This window comes from Catharus ustulatus, chromosome 9 (genome assembly GCF_009819885.2).
Source record: "Catharus ustulatus isolate bCatUst1 chromosome 9, bCatUst1.pri.v2, whole genome shotgun sequence".
Lineage (NCBI taxonomy): Eukaryota > Metazoa > Chordata > Aves > Passeriformes > Turdidae > Catharus > Catharus ustulatus.
Window position 1 is genome coordinate 25,228,613 of NC_046229.1, and position 17,686 is coordinate 25,246,298.

The 17,686-nt window shown below is 38.6% G+C and overlaps 1 protein-coding gene across 2 annotated transcripts; it reads left to right on the forward strand.

Annotated features, from left to right (window-relative positions):
- The first annotated feature begins 334 nt into the window (after positions 1–334).
- UCHL5 (ubiquitin C-terminal hydrolase L5) lies at positions 335–16,259 on the forward strand. Of its 2 annotated transcripts, XM_033067586.2 has the most exons (11): positions 335–487; positions 1,795–1,858; positions 3,592–3,697; positions 10,943–11,068; positions 11,147–11,208; positions 11,286–11,416; positions 12,721–12,784; positions 13,847–13,949; positions 14,374–14,487; positions 14,678–14,776; positions 16,134–16,259. In XM_033067586.2, exons 1-11 carry the CDS (start codon positions 406–408, stop codon positions 16,176–16,178), a joined length of 996 nt encoding a protein of 331 aa, XP_032923477.1. In that variant the 5' UTR covers positions 335–405; the 3' UTR covers positions 16,179–16,259. The 2 variants fall into 2 exon arrangements, with proteins under 2 accessions (XP_032923477.1, XP_032923478.1); XM_033067587.2 differs by lacking the exons at positions 335–487; positions 1,795–1,858 and adding an exon at positions 7,007–7,090 and having other exon boundaries at positions 3,614–3,697.
- Positions 16,260–17,686: the final 1,427 nt, after the last annotated feature.

The following is a 17,686-nucleotide window of genomic DNA, read 5'->3' on the forward strand; positions in this document are numbered from 1 at the left end:
CCCGCTCCGGCCGCCGCAGCTCCGCGTCTCCCGCTCCAGCCCCGCCCCGCGCCCGACCGCACCGCCGGGACCCGGATGGGGCCGCGCCCCCGGCGCGGTGCCCGGATGGAGCCATGGCCGGGGCCAGCCCCGCTCCCCGCCGCGCCGCCCGAGGGCCCGGCCGCCGCCAGCCGCTCCCCAGCATCCCGGAGCGCACCCCCGAGGCGCGGCGCGGCCCTCCCGCGGCCGGGGCGGTGCCGCCGGTGCCCGCAGCTGCCCCGGATCTCGTAGCTGCCCCGGATCCAGTCCCCGGCGCCGCTTCCTGCGGCCGCCCCGCCTCTCCATGGCGCTGCCCGGCGCGGGTCCTGCCGGGAAGGGAGCGGCGCGGCTCGGCCTCGCAGCCTGAGCGGCGGCGGCGGCGCCGCCATGTCCGGGGGCAGCAGCGCTGGCGAGTGGTGCCTCATGGAGAGCGACCCGGGCGTCTTCACCGAGCTCATCAAGGGCTTCGGTGAGGGGCGAGCGGGGCCGGGCGGGCGGTGGGGCTGTCCCTGCGCAGGGAGGGCATGCGGGGTCGGTGCGGGCGCCCCGCGGGGCTGGATTGCCGCAGGGCCGGGAGGGCGCTGGGTCGCGCTACCGGGACGGGCGCAGTGCCGTGCCTGGGCCGGCCTGGCCGCGTGCGGGCAGCGGGGACAGTTCCCGGCAGCGCGGCCTGTGCGGCCCGGCCCGGCTCTCGGCCCGGCTCCTGCGGCTCTGCTGCGGGACGGCTCGGCGGGGACGTGCCGCCTGGAGTCACTGCGGCAGTTGAGTTGGAAAGGGTCTCTCAGATCATCGGCTCCAACCTATGGCGCAACACCACCTTGTCAACCAGACCCTGGCACTGGGTGCCGTATTCAGTCTCTCCTTAAACACCTCCAGCGGCGGTGACTCCATCACTTCCCCCGGCAGCCCATTCTAATATCTGATCACTCCTTCGAAAAAATTCCTCCCAATGTCCAGTCTTAACTTCCCTGGCGCAACTTAAGGCTGGGAAGGTGTTGGGGTTCCAGAGCCCCAGTAGTGAGGATGTTGGGGGTGAGGGTTGTGCCTAGGCTGAGCTGTGGGGTTTGGCAGTGGCTGGGCAGCCTGCAAGCAGCTGCCTGGCCTTCTAGAATGTTAAATTTTGTGTTGAATTGCATTTAAAAACTATGAATGTGTGGTTATTACAACAGGCTTTCAGCCAAAGAACCAGAGTGAGCTTACTCCACATTTCATTTGTTCATAGTTTCTGTCTTATCTTTTTCTCAGAAATGAACTCCATACACGCTTCTTTTATGTTTTTATTTAGCTAATAATTTAAACTTCCACGTATTAAATATTTGAACCTTTTGGGCACTGTATTGTGCAAATGTCTTGCTTGAGTATACAGCATTTTTGGTGTACTACCATGAGTCTTTGTCTGGAGATAGATGTTTAAAGTTCTGCTTGGACTTGCTGATAATGCTTTTATAAACAGTGTTGTTTTCAGTTAACCAAAGCACATGAGGCGAGGAGAGAGATTTCGTCTCCTTTGCTCCTTTTTTAAATGCAACTGTGTTGTAAAGACAGCATCACTTTACACAAGTTCAGAAATTCCTGAATTTCTCTTTGCCTGTCTTGTTTGTTTTTTTAAAATCAAGGTCTGTTAAAGCCCACAGACAGACTTTTCCATCGCCTGGACATACTAGTTGTAAATATTATATTACATCTTTGTGTCTTCTTTCATAAGTCTGTCTTTACTGGCTGCATCCATTTTTAAATGGGTTAGTTGAAAAAACTTGTATATTTTCCTTATTTCAGGCTGTAGAGGAGCACAAGTTGAAGAAATATGGAGTTTGGAGCCAGAGAACTTTGAAAAATTGAAGTAAGGCACATGCTTTTTATTCACATTTGTCAGAAGTCCCTGAAAGAATGTGAACTAAACTCAGATGTATTTTTGGTGGATTTTTTGTTTGGGGCGTTTTGTGTTTGTGTTTTTTCCTTCAGTTTCTACAGAAGTTCACTAGGATTTTGATTTAATGTAATACCTCATAGTTAAATTGCTTTTTCTTAACACTTTGGTACTTTATCTAGCTTAACCAGGTTTTGAAAGAAATGCTGATAGCTGGAATGTGGAAGTAGATTTCTAATGATTTTTTCCATTAGCTTGCCTTATGGCTTTTAACAAATTATTGGGGGAATTTCTGTTCCTTGCTTTATGTCTCTTCCTCTTCACATCCCATGATGTTGCCTCTGTTGTCTTAAATTATTTTCCAGTACTTAGGTACCTTTGTAACTCGTTTTTCCTGTGGAACCACTTCCATATGTATGTGAAGGCAAATAGGCTTTTTATAACTGATAATGCCTGGTGTCATGTGGAACAATTTTACCCTCGTTAAGCAACATTAATTCTTTTAACATTTTGTCCATGATGTGTTGTTATCCATGTTTACATACAGGATTTTAAGAGGAAAATATCATCTAACCTGGACTATACTCTTGTATCTTGTGCAAATATCCCTTAACTGTGGGATTAATCTTTCAAAAGACGCAGGAATTGGTACAGAGGGTGTACTTTTAGGATTTTTGACCAAAGATGTTTGACAAGCAGCACCTGAATGCAGAAATGTTGCCTATGAAAGTCGTTTATTGCTGTCTGCACCATCAGAACATTTACCTGTTCATTCATGAAGTGACAGCTTTGTGTATCCTGGAAGATGTGTGTCCTTCTGGTCCTGAGGGATGGCCAGCTTCCATCCTCCCTTGCTGTTTACACCTGCAGTATTTTACACAATGTATAAATGCTGGGAGTGAAAGAACATAGGAGCATCTTTGGTTTCTAAACAGGAGGTCCACTGAGAGAATTTGAAAAAGCGCATCTCAGACTTCTGGAAAAGTTTCTTACACAGGTGTATGTTTGTCTTGTAGAGAAACCTTTTGTGGCCTCTTCGTGGTGCTGACCTTAGATTTGAGCTGATCGCTGAGTTTTTGTCTTGCTCTAACTGTATATTTTGTAAGACCTATTTCCTTTACTAATAATTTTTTGTGTTCTGGAAATACTAAATACAGTGCAGCATGTAGTAAAAGGTTTTCACTATTCAAGGCATGCAGTCTGAAAGGCAAGACACATTTTTACTAGAAGGGAAAACTGGGTTTCTCTTACTTGGCGAGATAACTCAAAGCATGAAGTTCCAGAAGAGCTCCTCTTTGGGTATTTCATCTGTGTCTAGAAGGATTACCAAAACTTTAGTTCTTGCTCTTGTATATGACTGACAAATGCTTTGACAGGTGTTTATCACCAGCCAATTCAAATGAGAGGTCTGCAGCTATAAAAGTTGCAGTAACCAGGAAAGCTGGTCCTGACTTTTGAAAATGACTGGCCAAATGCTAATTCACTTTTAGCACTTACAGAAAGATTGTTTAACACTTACAGAAAGAAGCCTGAATTGTCTTCTGCGTAATTAAAAGAGCATATTCTGAAAATTTTGGTGCAAGTTCCTGTTATTTAGCAATAATTACCGGAATTACCTTACCAGCATACAGCTAAACTACAGTACAGTAATTTTAATATTTTTTATCAGTACTGGTGACCTTTTTCCTATAAATTTTGTTTTTCAGGCCAGTCCATGGGCTGATTTTTCTCTTCAAGTGGCAGCCTGGAGAGGAGCCAGCGGGTTCTGTTGTCCAGGATTCCAGACTGGATACAATATTTTTTGCTAAGCAGGTATGAGAAATTCAGTAATTGTTTTAGGTATATCATGAAGCATAGCTTTTAATACCAAAAAAGTAAGGGGTTTTTTTGTTAGTATCTACACCAAAATTAATATTTTGCAAGGTAAAATAGCTTCCACAAATTCTGAGAGTAGGACCTGTGTATTGACAAAGCAAATCAGTTTGATCTGTCAAGTCAGACAAAAATAGCAGCTATGGAAGAGTAAAGCTCTTATTTATTTGTCAGCCCTCACCCTTAAAGCACATCAGTCTTCTGTGCAGTAAATAGTGACTTAGTAAATGTTCTCAGCAGAATGAGCAAATTACTTCTTTTGAAACCACTTTCAACAACTGGTTGGAAGAAACTTATTTTGGTCCTGTTTTCTATTTCTTATTTTTCTCAAATGCTCTGAAGCTGGGGCAGTATATGTAGGATAATAGTTTCCTTTAAGGGGTTGCAGACCATTTTGGCATGCATATTGTAAGTATTCAAATCAGAAAGGTGAATTTAAATTAGAAATAGCAAGAAAAATTTGTTTTGCTGATGTAATCCATTGTGTTTTATTAAATACAGAGTAGTACTGAAATTTTGTCTTAGAATTAACAGACTGCTGTGCATGTTGTTTGCAAACAAGAAAAGCAAGAGATCTGGATCAGAGTGAAAGTAGGACTATTTTAAATGGGTGTGAAATATAAAACACTGATATCAAAGGGCAAATTATTAGAATTTTTGTCAAGACTATTACACAGTCTAGTTGTTGGCGTGTTGTACAGTCTAGGGTGGGGGTTTTGAGTGGCTTCTTTTTTTTGGTTGGGTTTTTTTTCTTGTTTTATTTCCCACCACAAAAGCAGAAGTGATTTGAATGTAAATTTCAGGATATGAAAAGTTCTTCACACACTTCCAGGTAGAAGTATAGAAATATGGAAAACAATGAAAATAGCCATCTTGGCCAGTGTACCTGCACTTCTGTTTTGTTGCTTTTATAATTGCCTTCCTGTTTCAAGCTGTTGTGGATCAGCATTTTGAGTGCTGATTCTCTTCATTCTTCCCCTGCTGCAGCTCTTCAGTCCTGCCAAGCACTGCCCACCATTTTTACAACACAGTGGTCAGCAGCAGTTTGCTAATTGTCTTTATAGTTTGATAGCGCTCACAGAACACTGGTTTAGGTTGTGATTTCTCCCTAACCAAACATACTGTTAGTAGCCATGGGCTGTAGATAAAGAACAGCCATGAGGCAAAGAACTCAGAGAAATTCTTTGATGTAACTATTAAGAGATATTTACATGGTGGGAGGAAATAACTCTGATCAGAATCTAGAGAGGGATTTTTTTGGAGGATGTTGTTCTTATATTTTAAAGTGAAGGTAAATTTTTCCTCACTCAAGGGATTTCATCTTGTTTCCTGTAGTAGCTGAGGTTGTCCTAGAATTGCTGTTCTTGTGAATGCTGAAAAGTTTCAAAGAATTTGTCTGCTTTCTTTCTTTCTTTTGTCTTTTACACTCCCTTCCCTTTTTTGAAGCTTGACACTGTATTTAAAGGCAATAGCTAAAAGGAGCTTTCTTGAGTTTGAAGATAAGATTGCAGAATGTACATCACAAAACTTGGATAATGTTAGATTTGATAACAAGCCCCACAAAATTAAAGGCTAACAGTGAAAATTCTTTATTTTATAGCTTTTTTTGAAACACTCATATTTTAATGTGTTCTTAAGTTGAAACCTCCTTTCTAATTGTCCCTTTCCTTCACCTGCTGCCTTAAAGACTGGAGTGACTCAATTTTAGCGTGGAAAGCAAATTCTAGAAATGTTGACTCTTACAATAGTGCTGCCTGGTTATGCCACTTGATGGCATGGAATAGATGTTCCAAAAGTCATTTGCAAAAAGTTTAGAATTAGTACCTTTTTCATTTTTTAGTGTTACTTGTCAATCAAGTGCAGTTGCTTTGCAAAATCAAAACATTCCTTGTAGACATGTATATGCTTGTGTTTCACATCAGTTCAGTTTTGCCTGGAATGAGCTATTGTGACTGAACAATTAGGAATAGGTACAGAGAAATTATTGTTAAAAGTTAACAGAAAGAAACTACTTTGGATATTTTGGAGGAGTCTGTTTAATACCAGTTTAGCTCTGTGTGACTTTCACACTGAAGAAAGTTAGCCTGAGTTAGAGATCCAACTCGAAAAGCAATGTTTTGGGACTTAGTGTTTTCTTGAGCAAGTGTCCAATCTTACAATTTGCTGCTGATGAGAGCTGGGTGCAGTGAACTTCTGTGAGCCAGGAAAGCTCATCCCCCAGCAGTTTTCTGTGCATATTATCCTGGCTGGTCTCTGCTGTACTATGAGATGTCTGTTCAGCAAGTCTGCACAGGACAAAACTGGTAACAGGTAAGTGAGAGAACAGGGGCTTCTTTATGGTAGTGCTGAAGTTACTGCATTTCTCAAAACTACAGTCTGAATCCTTCTGAGTCACCCAGGTGCACAAAGCAAGATGAGCATTAGTATGGAATGTTTGTATTGTGAAAGAGCAGGTCCTCCCAGCCATCGTGCAACTGGGTTCATGTGTGTTTTTTAATTCCTCTGTATGTTTTAAGCCATATTTTTTGCTGGCTTTGAGGATCTTTTCAGAAGACCTTTATCTTCATTCAGAAGTAATGATATAAAGTTAGACTATGTTCATTTATAGGCTGGAATCCCAGAACGAATAGATTGGTTAGGGCAATTTTTATGACATTTAAGGTTATTGATCTGTTGATCTGTAGCTTCAAAACTGTCATTACACTGGAACCTGCAAAATCTCAACAAGTCTTTGCCTCATTTTCCTTTCTCATATGTTCCCATCTAAATGTTCCCATCTAAAGACATGTGGTACAAATTGGTTTTACTGTGGGCATGTTTTCAAGTGTCTTCCTGAATCCTTTGTGAGCAAGACAAGGTTACTATTAACATAACAAGAGTTGAGGAGAAATTTTGTTTCTGTTCAACTTTATTATGTGTTCAGTCTTAAAAATTGTTTCATTGTGGGGAATCAGCTATAGGTAAAAGGCAGCAGCTCTCAAACTGTCTAGTAAAACATAATTAAAATTGCATTAGGAAACAGTTTTGGTAAGAAGCTTGTGCATGCTCACATTTTCCTCATTTCCACTTCCTTAGTGATGTTGCAGTTAAATTCCAAATGGCAATTAGATCTTGTTCCAAGTTAAATCACAACTGTGTTGGGGGGTTGAATTTTGAAGTCTGTCTTGTATGCATGCATATTAAAGGGTTTTTTTAAATGGTCACTTTTATGTGCACTCATGTTAAATTTGGCCTCCCTGTTATGCCTAGGTATGGTTTGGTCCTCTAGTTGAGGCCACAGAACTCTGGAGGATCTTACATACCCTTTGAGCTAGGATACATAGGCACAATGAGGTGAGTTAAGGATACAATTTCAGCCTTAACTCAGAATTTCCTGATTTCTGTGATACTTTGGTGAGCCCTTGCTGTTGTTTTCACTCACACACAGTGGATACCTGATTACACCTACTCAATGTACCCAGCTCCCTGCCACACTCTGTAGAGGAGCTGCATTCTCTGCCAAGCACTGCAGAAGTGTCTCTGGACAAAAAACAATGCCATTGCTGCAGACCTGAAACTACTTTTTTTTTTTTGCATTTAATAAGTAATTCAGATTTTAGTATGGAACTAATGGTACTACCTTTCTTAGGTGCTGTGTATTTATTTTATTTTGCATTTTCATGACAGAACATTAACGTCATTAATTGGGAATAAGAAGGAGTATCTTATAAGTGATACTGTTAATAACAAAACACTGGTCTCTGATTATGTTTATGGCACTAATGTAAGCATATGGGGTTTTTTACATTTCCAATACTTAATTGATTTCAAACTCAAAATTTTTGACCCTTTCAGATTTGGTAACATTAAGATAGATGAGATAACTGTGTTAAAGCTAAGTTTGGGATAACATAACTTACAAGAAGTACAACTTTGAGACATGAAACAAATCAGAAAGAGATTTTCAGTAACTGAATATAGCTGTAGAAAGATTATATCTTTACTCCATCAAAGTTTAAATGGAAAAAAATTATGTCAGGTTTCTAAAAAGAATAAATTGTGGAACTTTGTGCTAATGCTGAATTTTTCATGTTGAGCTCTGTAAAACCAAGTGTCCTGTAATATTGGGATGTTCAGTAAGTGAAGCCCAGGACTTGCTGGTTGTGCTACCAATTTCAGCACAGGCTTGTCCACAGTTTTTTTGAAAAGCAAAATACATAATCCATCAGGTAGAAGATGTGAGTCAAGAATTTAAAGTGCTTCTGCCTAAAGTGGATCCATAAGGTCAGATTGGATCCCTAGAGACAGGTGTATGATTAGGCTACTCTAATCTTACTTAGAGAGTCGCCTAATCAAATGGGTCCTGGTTTGTTTTAAGCTGAGCTTCACTTGGGGATAGGTCAATCTTCTCTTGATACATTTCTACGTATGTGTCTTACGATTTTTCTTTCAAATATTGTTAAATACACCTTGAACCTTTGCCTACAAAATCTTTTAATTTTAAGTTGGAGTCTTGGATATTGATCAACCTAATACCTCACCAAGACTTTGTGGACAGAAGTATCCTGGTAAATATTGGTATTTCTGGACAAACACAGAAAATCCTCTTAATCTACAAGTCTAAATAAAAATCTCTTGGGAACAACTGCTTTTATTATCATGTTACCTAAATGCAAAACATGTTTTCTGCTAATGCTGAGGCACCCTAAGTAAGAGATACCCATCTCTTATTTCCAGTGTATCCTGAAGGATTCTCCAGGTTGTGTGTGGAGCAGTGCTGGACTGGCTGAGTGCACTGATGGCCTTGTGTCTGTGTGACAAATTCAGCACTTGCCTGCCTTTAGTCCTGCAATCACATCCTCACTCTGCACTCTTCACCCTGCTTGTGAGCCATCACTGGCTAGATGTTCCTTTGTTCCATCTTGGTAGTTCTTCTGTGTCATCTGCATCCAGAAACACACTGGGTTTTTATGCACATCACCTGCATTTCTGTTCCTCTGCTACAGGACTGTTGTTGCTGTCTTTTCCTTAACTCCTGCCTCTCACTCGACTGAAGTTCTAGAATGTATTTCTGTAATGTATTTTCATTTCAACAGCTGGAGGCTGTTGCCCTCAGATCTGCATCTTTTGCATATTGTTTTCTAGCAGTCAGACTTTGTTTAGCTTGCTCCCTATTTACTTCATCAGACTGGTCTTTACTGTAGTAGGAATACAAAATACACTTAAAGGCCAATATTTGATGAGCCCATTGATTCTTTGCCAAATCTAATTTTTCCTCTGAATTTATTTTCTGTTTCAGGCTTCTGTATCCTGCTGTTCAGCAATCTCAGTTTTGATCTTGCCTCTAGGCACAAAATCTCAATAAATTTCCCCTCCTTGTTTTGAAGCCATTATTGAGTTGTCTGTAAAGAGAGCAATTGATTGTTCCATCTTTATTTTTCAGCAAAAAATAGTTGCCATTTAATCCTGTCCCTCCTATCATGCCCTGTATTAATTACCATTTACAAATACAATTTGCCTTTATTGGAGCAGCACTGTTCTAACAGTGTGTCAGCACAGGTGTCTGTACCTTTTTTTGCTTCTCTATCAGCTTAATTCCACTGCATCAGCTTCACCCACTCTGATCCTCTGGAGATTTCCCTGCTTTCAGCCTAGAACTACTTTACAACTGTCTCTGATTGCATTCTTTAGTTGTGTCTCAGAGAGTCTTTACTTCTTAGTTCTTTTTCCTGTGTTACAGGGTAATTCAAAGTATGCTGTTCTCCTAGTCTGTGGGTTTGAACTTTTCTGCAGCTGGTTCATTATTTTGCTGCCCTTCATGGATTTTCCTTGTATGTCCTTTATTTTGTGTATTCTAGCCCTTAGCTTATGTACCTGCAGTTGGTTTGAGTTTTGGCTGCTGTAATCTGTTCTGCATGTGTACTTAACTCCCTTGATTACCATTTAAGTCAACTAGATTGTATTTTTCTTGAATTAAGAAGTGTCTTATTATTTATCATTTGCATACAGACATACTCTATACTGAACTGAGAACACCCTGAAGTATAGAAAATAAATTTATGTTGTGGCTTTTAATATTAACATATTAGGTTTTCCTTTCCTAGGAGTAGACTTGATTATAAAACAGGTTGCTTGGGTTTTCTCTCTTTTTTTTCTTCTTTCTTGTTGGAAGTGGTTTCACATTCACAGCCCTAAACTACTTTTCATTTTTTTATATAAATTTCACATATCTCTGGAAGTTGTAAGGTTTAGCTAGCATTTTCAATTGCAAAATAGTCTCAAAGACTAATGATACATTACTCTTTCCTAATCTATAGCTTGAGAAAAAACTGCTAGTATAAAGTACTTTATTATGGTCTCATACCTTGTGATTACAGTGCATTTAGTTAAATCTCAAATTATATTTAATAGTCCTTGTAGCCTCTTTCTTTAAATACAGTGTTTTATTTTGGTTGTTAGTAAACAACATTAAAGACATGGCTTTAATATGAAGGGGGTTGTTTATATTTTCTGGAAGTGGAATATTTAACACTGAAATGTAACAGTGTCAAACTAGTAACTTTAACTTGAAAAGGACTAGTATGTTGGACAAGTACATTATTCAGCTAACCATCATTTAAACAATCTCTGCATCTTGGAACACTTTTAAATTTTATTAGTTTATTCCTTAATCTTTTGTCCACTAAAACTTTTTAATAAAAAGTTTAAGTTCCATAATGTGCTTTTTTGCTTCAAATTATTAGTTTGGGGTTTTTTTACCTCTTACTCCTAGTAGGAGGTCTGATTATTTGAAGGACTTTGCTTGGGAGAGTTGACTTTTTTTTTAAGGCCATAGGTAAAATAACACAATTTGGGCAGCTTGCTTTGAATATTACTCCGTTTTTCCACAGGGATCTGAGGATTTCTGCTTTTCTTCCATGCCTTTCATTAATCACTCTAGAGAGATGGTGACACAGTGGAATGACAGTTTCTGAGGACAGCTGTGAAATAAGAGTTTTTTCAGTGAATTGTATGTGGCAGCCATGCAGAGCTGATTTTATTACAGCAAGGGCTTTTCTGTAGCTACCCAGGCAGCAAATCCAGTCTGTGTTAGGGTGCAGCTCTAATGTGGATCAGCACAGAAAGTGTGTTTGTAACAAAAGCAAGTACAGTTTGGAGTGAACTTTTCTCACCAGTGCTGACCAAATTCTCCATGCTTTTTTCTAGGTCATAAATAATGCCTGTGCAACTCAAGCCATAGTAAGTGTGCTGTTAAACTGTGCTCATCAAGACATTCATCTAGGAGAGACCTTGTCAGAATTTAAAGAGTTTTCCCAAAGCTTTGATGCTGCGGTGAGTGAGCACTGTGTTCTCCATGCTGAGTGTTAGTGTTACAGCTGGGGTGGTTTACAGGTGTTCTGTTACTTTCAGATGAAAGGTTTGGCACTGAGCAACTCAGAAGTGATTCGGCAAGTTCACAACAGTTTTGCCAGGTAACATATGTTTTAAATCTGGCCAAAATTTGAGCAAATCTTTTTTAATCTCAGGGGATTTTAAATTTTCTTTGCAGACAACAGATGTTTGAGTTTGATGCAAAGTCTTCAGCAAAGGAAGAAGATGCCTTTCACTTTGTAAGCTATGTTCCTGTTAATGGGAGGCTATATGAGCTAGATGGCTTAAGGGAAGGACCAATTGATTTAGGTAACATTTTACATTTTTGCTGAACATCTTTTATTGTAACAATGGCTTTTTGCAACAAATTGCTCATATGTTATAGGCTCAAAGCAAATGATTGATTAAAATAAAGAATATCTTGAAAGTTTTCTCAATGTGCTGTAGGCTTGTACTTCCTTACAGTCATTTGTATGGTTGGTCTGAAAATACAGTTTTCTCCCTGCTTCCTCCATGTCTCTGATGCTCTCTCTTTTCATTTAGTAATGAAATAATCAGGTTCTGCAATCCCTTCCAAAACCTTGGTAGTTCTGTTGTAAGAGCAAATGTATACAGCTGACTCCAGACACTTTTTTTCCATTATGTGGCTTGTGTTTACACACTACCCTTTTTCTTTTAGATAGCAAGTGTTTTCCTAATGGTTTAAAAAAATAGCTTTATTCTCTGTAAGATGGGCTTCTGTTTTGTAATCTTTCTTGAGATATGTGTGCCCTGCTGAGTCTTGAAAAGCTCTGCTCTGCCTGTCATGTATCTGTACTTTAGAGTCTGATACATTGTCAACAACATGTTCCACACTCCATTCCCACAGTCTTTTCCCAGATTTGTTGCCAATTTTGTTTATATTTAGGGTGAGCAACAGCTTGCTGTTTAATCTTGTCTTTAGTAGTCTAGAGATACTGTACAGTGTGCAGACCTAACAGTAACATCATTTGTATGGTCACAAGATCATGAGTTTCTAAATTTACTAAGGTTTTGAAATTGCAAAATAGACATTTTCAACTTCAGAAATCACCTGTAGGTATTCTTCACATATCTTGAAATCAAATCCTCTATCATAAATCCTTTTATGATTTTTTATTCTGCCTGACTTCTTAACATTATATTGCATCTACATAGACAAAATCAAGAGTTAATATTAAACAGCTGCACCTGTTCATAGTGTTTTCCTTTGCTGTCTACTTCAATGCTGTCGTACCAACTAATTTCCCTTGTGTCACAGAAATCTTATATAACATACTTCCCTCCACTCTATTATTTCTTATCAGCAAAACAAATGTTAGGTGCTTATGCCCTTAAAATTTAGTTTTGTTCCATTGCTTTGGCCACTGTGTTAACTGACTAATGTTATTAATAAAGTATCTTCCACCTCCTGAAAAACCACCTGAGTAATTTCAGACTGCAGTAGCTAAGGAAATACTTGTTATGTACTCTGAAGTTGCTGCATAAGCCTGAATTATACAAGTTGACTTTGCAATAAATTTTGCAATGACAGTGAATTTTTTCCTTTGTTAAATTTTGCAAAGATGATGATTTTTTTCCTGTTTTCTCCCCAGGTGCCTGCCATCAGGATGACTGGATAAGTGCGGTGCGGCCCGTCATAGAGAAGCGCATACAAAAGTAAATGGTCATGATGCCTTTAAAATCTAGCACCTATGCCTAAAAAGTCCATAGTCCTAATTTCCTTCAGTTAAAAGATTTCCACCAAATTTCTGAGGAATGCATCATTTATGCATCATTTTTATGCATATCACTGTGTGACTTGAGAACCTGTGGCCCAACATGAGGCAGATGTGATGAGAGATAAATCTCAAATACATGTGCTGCTGCATAATTAATCCAAGTAGGTGTCTGTATAGTGAAGAGAGATCCTACAAGTGCTCTGGAAAAGAAGAGTATCTCTGTTGCACAACTGTGGATCTTTGTGAGTGAAAGCTGAGAGTGCCATGACCATGAATAACCTTTGCCTGTGCACTTAAAATTACTAGATAGTCATTCTGTCCATACAACTGGTATTTAGACATAAGAAGTTTTTCTTAGGAATGTCTTAGAAACTGAAGATGGAAAAACATACTCTGGAAGTTTCCTACTTCTTAATTCTGAATCCAAACTGCAGTGCCAAAGTTGTTGGAAATAAAGTTGATTTTATGCCATTTTTAGAAAATTCTAAGTTTTTGCTTGAGGATTTTTTTTTTTTAATAAGCGAAACAGGACTCCCAAGTTGCTTTTGGAGAATTTAGCCTCCAAAAGCCCTGCTAGTTTAATTGTTGAATGTACTTCTCACACTGTTGGAGAACTCTCCAATATTTTCTAACAAGTAATAGTTATGAGAAAGTAAAAACTATGGTGTGAAGCATCTTCTGTTAGTTCTGTTGTCATGGTTTTTTTTTTCTTTTTGGGCAGTTTCAGTATTTGTTTTGTGACCACAGACAGGAATAGTAAATTTTGGGGAGAGAAGGTTACTAGGACTTAGATATTGGATAGTTAATTTGTGATCTGATTTTATTTTGTAACCAGATTGGATCTGTAGCACAAGTCAGTTTAATAAACCCATTTACAATTTTGTTTCCATGAAATGCATTCCTTAAAATGAAATCAAGGCGGGGGCTTTTGAGTTGTCATATTGGTAACTTAATTTTGAAAGTGGGTTGTCTTTGTTTTGTTTTTCTGTTCCTCATTTAGATATAGTGAAGGTGAGATAAGGTTTAACCTGATGGCTATTGTGTCAGACAGAAAGATGATATATGAGCAGAGGATTGCAGAGCTACAGCAGCAACTGGCAGAGGTAGGCCATGGAATTTAAGTAGCTAAAGTAGTTTTCTGATAGTTCTGTGTGTTGGCTTTACTATTCACTTCCCTTCCTTGCTCCAAATGGAGCAGCAGTAAAAAAAGCAGGGAGTGATTGCTGAAGGTCTGTCCAGCACAGTGTGGATGCATTCAGTGCTGCAGCTCTGAGCTGAGCACTCAGCACAGTTTTGACCGTGTCATTTTGACTTTCTGCCTTGACTCATTTGCTGTGGTGCTGGAACTGTTCTTTTCCCAGTACCTGCTCATAACTAACTGCAGAAATTCCTGGAATATTCCTGTAATGGTAAACAAAACTGAATCTTTCTGTGATAGAAATACCCTTGAGACAAAACTTGCTTTAAAAAAAATAATAATTTAAAAATGGAGTAACATCATCCATTTAAATTTTTGTTTTGTGGAAGGAGGAGCCTATGGATACAGATCAAAGTAGTAATATGTTAAGTTCTATACAATCAGAAGTTGCAAAATACCAGATGTTAATTGAAGAAGAGAACCAAAAATTAAAAAGATATAAGGTATGTAGTCTTTGCTTTTCTGATTAAATTATTGGAACAGTTGTAAGAAAAAGCCAGCTTATATATATATATATATAGATATAGATATATATATATGGGAGCTTTACAATTAATCTGAAGGAATTGGATGGGGACTAGAAGACAGTTGAGCTATATAATAATTCTGTTAATGCTTTTAATTTATTTTTAGATTGAAAATATTAGAAGAAAACATAACTATCTGCCTTTCATCATGGAATTGTTAAAGACTCTAGCAGAGCACCAGCAATTAATACCATTAGTAGAAAAAGTGAGTATCTCCTAGCTGATAGTATATTACATCATTTTTCATACCTTCTCTTTTAAATCCCCAAGCCCATGTCATTTATTTTCCAAGATCTTGGGCCAGGGGCAGCTCCCTGCACTCCTGTGGCCACTGGAGCAGGCAGTGACAGCCGGTGGCACAGCCCTGGGAATTCCACCCCTCCCTTTTCCCTGCTCCTGTGCTCATTTACTGCCTTGGGTTTCCCCCTTTCTAAGTTATCTAGCTGTTATCATTGATTTACTGCCAAGGTTTGTATAAACACTTAAATAGAAGTGTCTGCCACTTTGGCAAGGTTATTAAACTGGTCAAGTACTCGAGTTGTACTCAGCTCTGTGCTGGCGTGCACTTACGCTTGAGTGCCAGAGGCAGGAACTCTGACTTTGTACTCACTGAGAGAGGATCTCTGAATTACATAAGGAAAAAAGAGCTGTGTATTACTTGATGAGTACATTCTTTAGCTGAATTGGTTTAGGAAGGTAAATTTGCAGGCTGGTAGTTTTTAAGAAAGTAACATACAGAGTTGTAATCCAGTTTCATGTTAACAGAAGTCATTTATAACACCCATCAAGCTGCTTTCACAAGTAAATTACCAGTGAACTGGTGGTAACAGATCTTAATTCTAAATCACTGAATTAGATGCTGTTGTGTTCAGTAATAAGTGGTAACGAGCAGTATTTAGAATTAAACAAGCAGATTCAGAATTTACTAATGTTTTGACAGAAAGTTGTTGGCCAGTATTGCTTCTGAGCTGTCCCTTCTTGCCCAATCTGTTTCTTAAGTAAGTGCATAAGGAAGAAGATGCCTGTTCCCTATCAATTTGAACTATTTATGATTGATACAAGTTAGGAGAATCTGTCTGCAAATATTTTGACAGAAACTTTTGTGGAATTTTTTTCCACTTATTTGAAAGATCTAAACCACTGAGATCTTGATTTGTTTCAGAGTTCAATTTTGATAATCTGTATGTCTGAATGTGGTGTTTTCTTGTGACATAAAATATTTCCATTAGGAAGAGTTTTTTTCTATGTTATATTAAATTGGTATGGAGATATAAAAAAAGAAGACTTAAATTTATGTTTTTAAAATAGTGCTTTCCCCTACAGAAGTTACTTAATCTTAGTTTATTTTGCATAATTTTTTTAAACTGTATTTATTCTTAAAAGGCTTTATATGCTAACTTAGTAAAATAGTAGTAGGATGCTTCTGAAGGGTCCAAATTTACATTTAAATTTTCTTTTTCCAGCATATTTTTAATATTCAGAAATTTAATGGGTAGTCATTCAAAGCTCCAGGATGATCTTTGTCTTACCAAAGCTTGACATCGTCTCCCTTTGTTTCCTAGGCAAAAGAAAAACAGAATGCCAAGAAAGCTCAGGAGGCCAAATGAAGATGACTTTGCAAAACACATTCAGTACTTGCTTCTGATACTATTTTCATGACAACAAATAAAACTTTTCATAAACTTCAATTTTTGTCCAGTGCACGTTTACCAGTTGTAATGGTTTGTCTTGTACTGTTTGCATGGGTCTGACTCTTCCTTCCCTGCATCTTGTGCATGTAGTACTGCTGAGCAATGTTTAGGTTCTCTTGGTCACATTCAGTATTTAACAGTCTGTCTGATTGCTGAAACTTGGGAAGTGGACCCAGAAATGTGCAAGGAAAATGTCCCCATTTTGTCCCACTTGAACTTGAAAATTATACAAATGCCAGAGGTTTAAGTATAAGCATGAGCTTTCTTTGCTCATCCCTACTAACAGTTACAATCCTTTCCAGTTGTTCAGTGACATAGCCTGTGTCTTTGTTTTTATGATGTGTCTAATTTTTTTACAAAATGGAAAAGTATTAATTTAGCTGTAGAAACATTTGCAAAGACCAATGTATTATCTCAAAAGAACTGCATTGCTTTAGTAGAAAAGATAATAAATATTCCCATTTTTATTTTGGCAAACTTTTTTCTGTGGTATTTTATTATGGAATAAGACGATTAGGATATGGAGGTCATCAGCCTTGTGGCTTGAGTATATGCATTCTAAATTTGAGGCAGAAAGAAGGCACACTATTGTTTTGGGGAGTTAATATTCTTGGATATAAGGTATTCCTCTTCTGGAGTATGTTTCATTTAAATCTTTAAATCTGTGGTTTTTATTTGACTTTGAGAAGTAATATAAGGAAAAGGTGTCTGGAAGATGATTGTTGACAATACAGTTGTGGAAGATGCTTGAGGTGTGTCCCATGGACCAAAGGAAATACCTGGAGTTCACTGGGTTTCTGCCTGTGTGTAAGCTGTGAATAGATTGTTTTGGTATGGGTAGTAACAGGCCACTGCAACAGTACACAGACAATACACACTGTTGGAGCTATTCATCGTCAGTGTATGTGTATTTGTTTAGAAAACTTCCAGTTTGTTCCTAAAAGACTAGGGTAAGAAACAGAAAGAAAAGAAAAAGAGCTTTGGTTTTGGTTCTTTTGGTTTTTTGGGGTTTTTTTTTTGTTATTTTACCTGTACTTCATTAGACTGTGAACACCTTTGGTATTGTAGGCTGAATTTTTTGAAACCCTGATATGAAACATTCTGTTATCTGTTGGTGCTTTGTATATGTTATATATGCATGTATATAAACAGGATAAAATTTTGGCTGAGGAAGTAAAGCAGACTGTGCTCTTCAGTGCTGGAAGGATCTCCTTGAGTCATTGCTGTGGCTGGAAGGGTAAGATCTGTTTCAGAGAAACCGGAGATCCATATCTGTGCTTTGTACAAAATTGATCAGGTTAATTAGAACATAAACTCTGTGAGAATTTGGTACTTTAGTTATTCACTGCAGTGTTACTGTCCAAGGAAACTGAAAGACTTACAGAGGAAAAGACATTATTGCTTTTAAAATTATGTCTGAAACT

Coding starts and splice junctions, on each gene's coding strand:
- UCHL5 (XM_033067586.2), top strand. CDS start 406: ATGTCCGGGGGCAGCAGCGCTGGCGAGTGGTGCCTCATGGAGAGCGAC. Junction 488..1,794: donor CGAGCTCATCAAGGGCTTCG/GTGAGGGGCGAG, acceptor TCCTTATTTCAG/GCTGTAGAGGAGCACAAGTT. Junction 11,209..11,285: donor GTTCACAACAGTTTTGCCAG/GTAACATATGTT, acceptor TTTTCTTTGCAG/ACAACAGATGTTTGAGTTTG.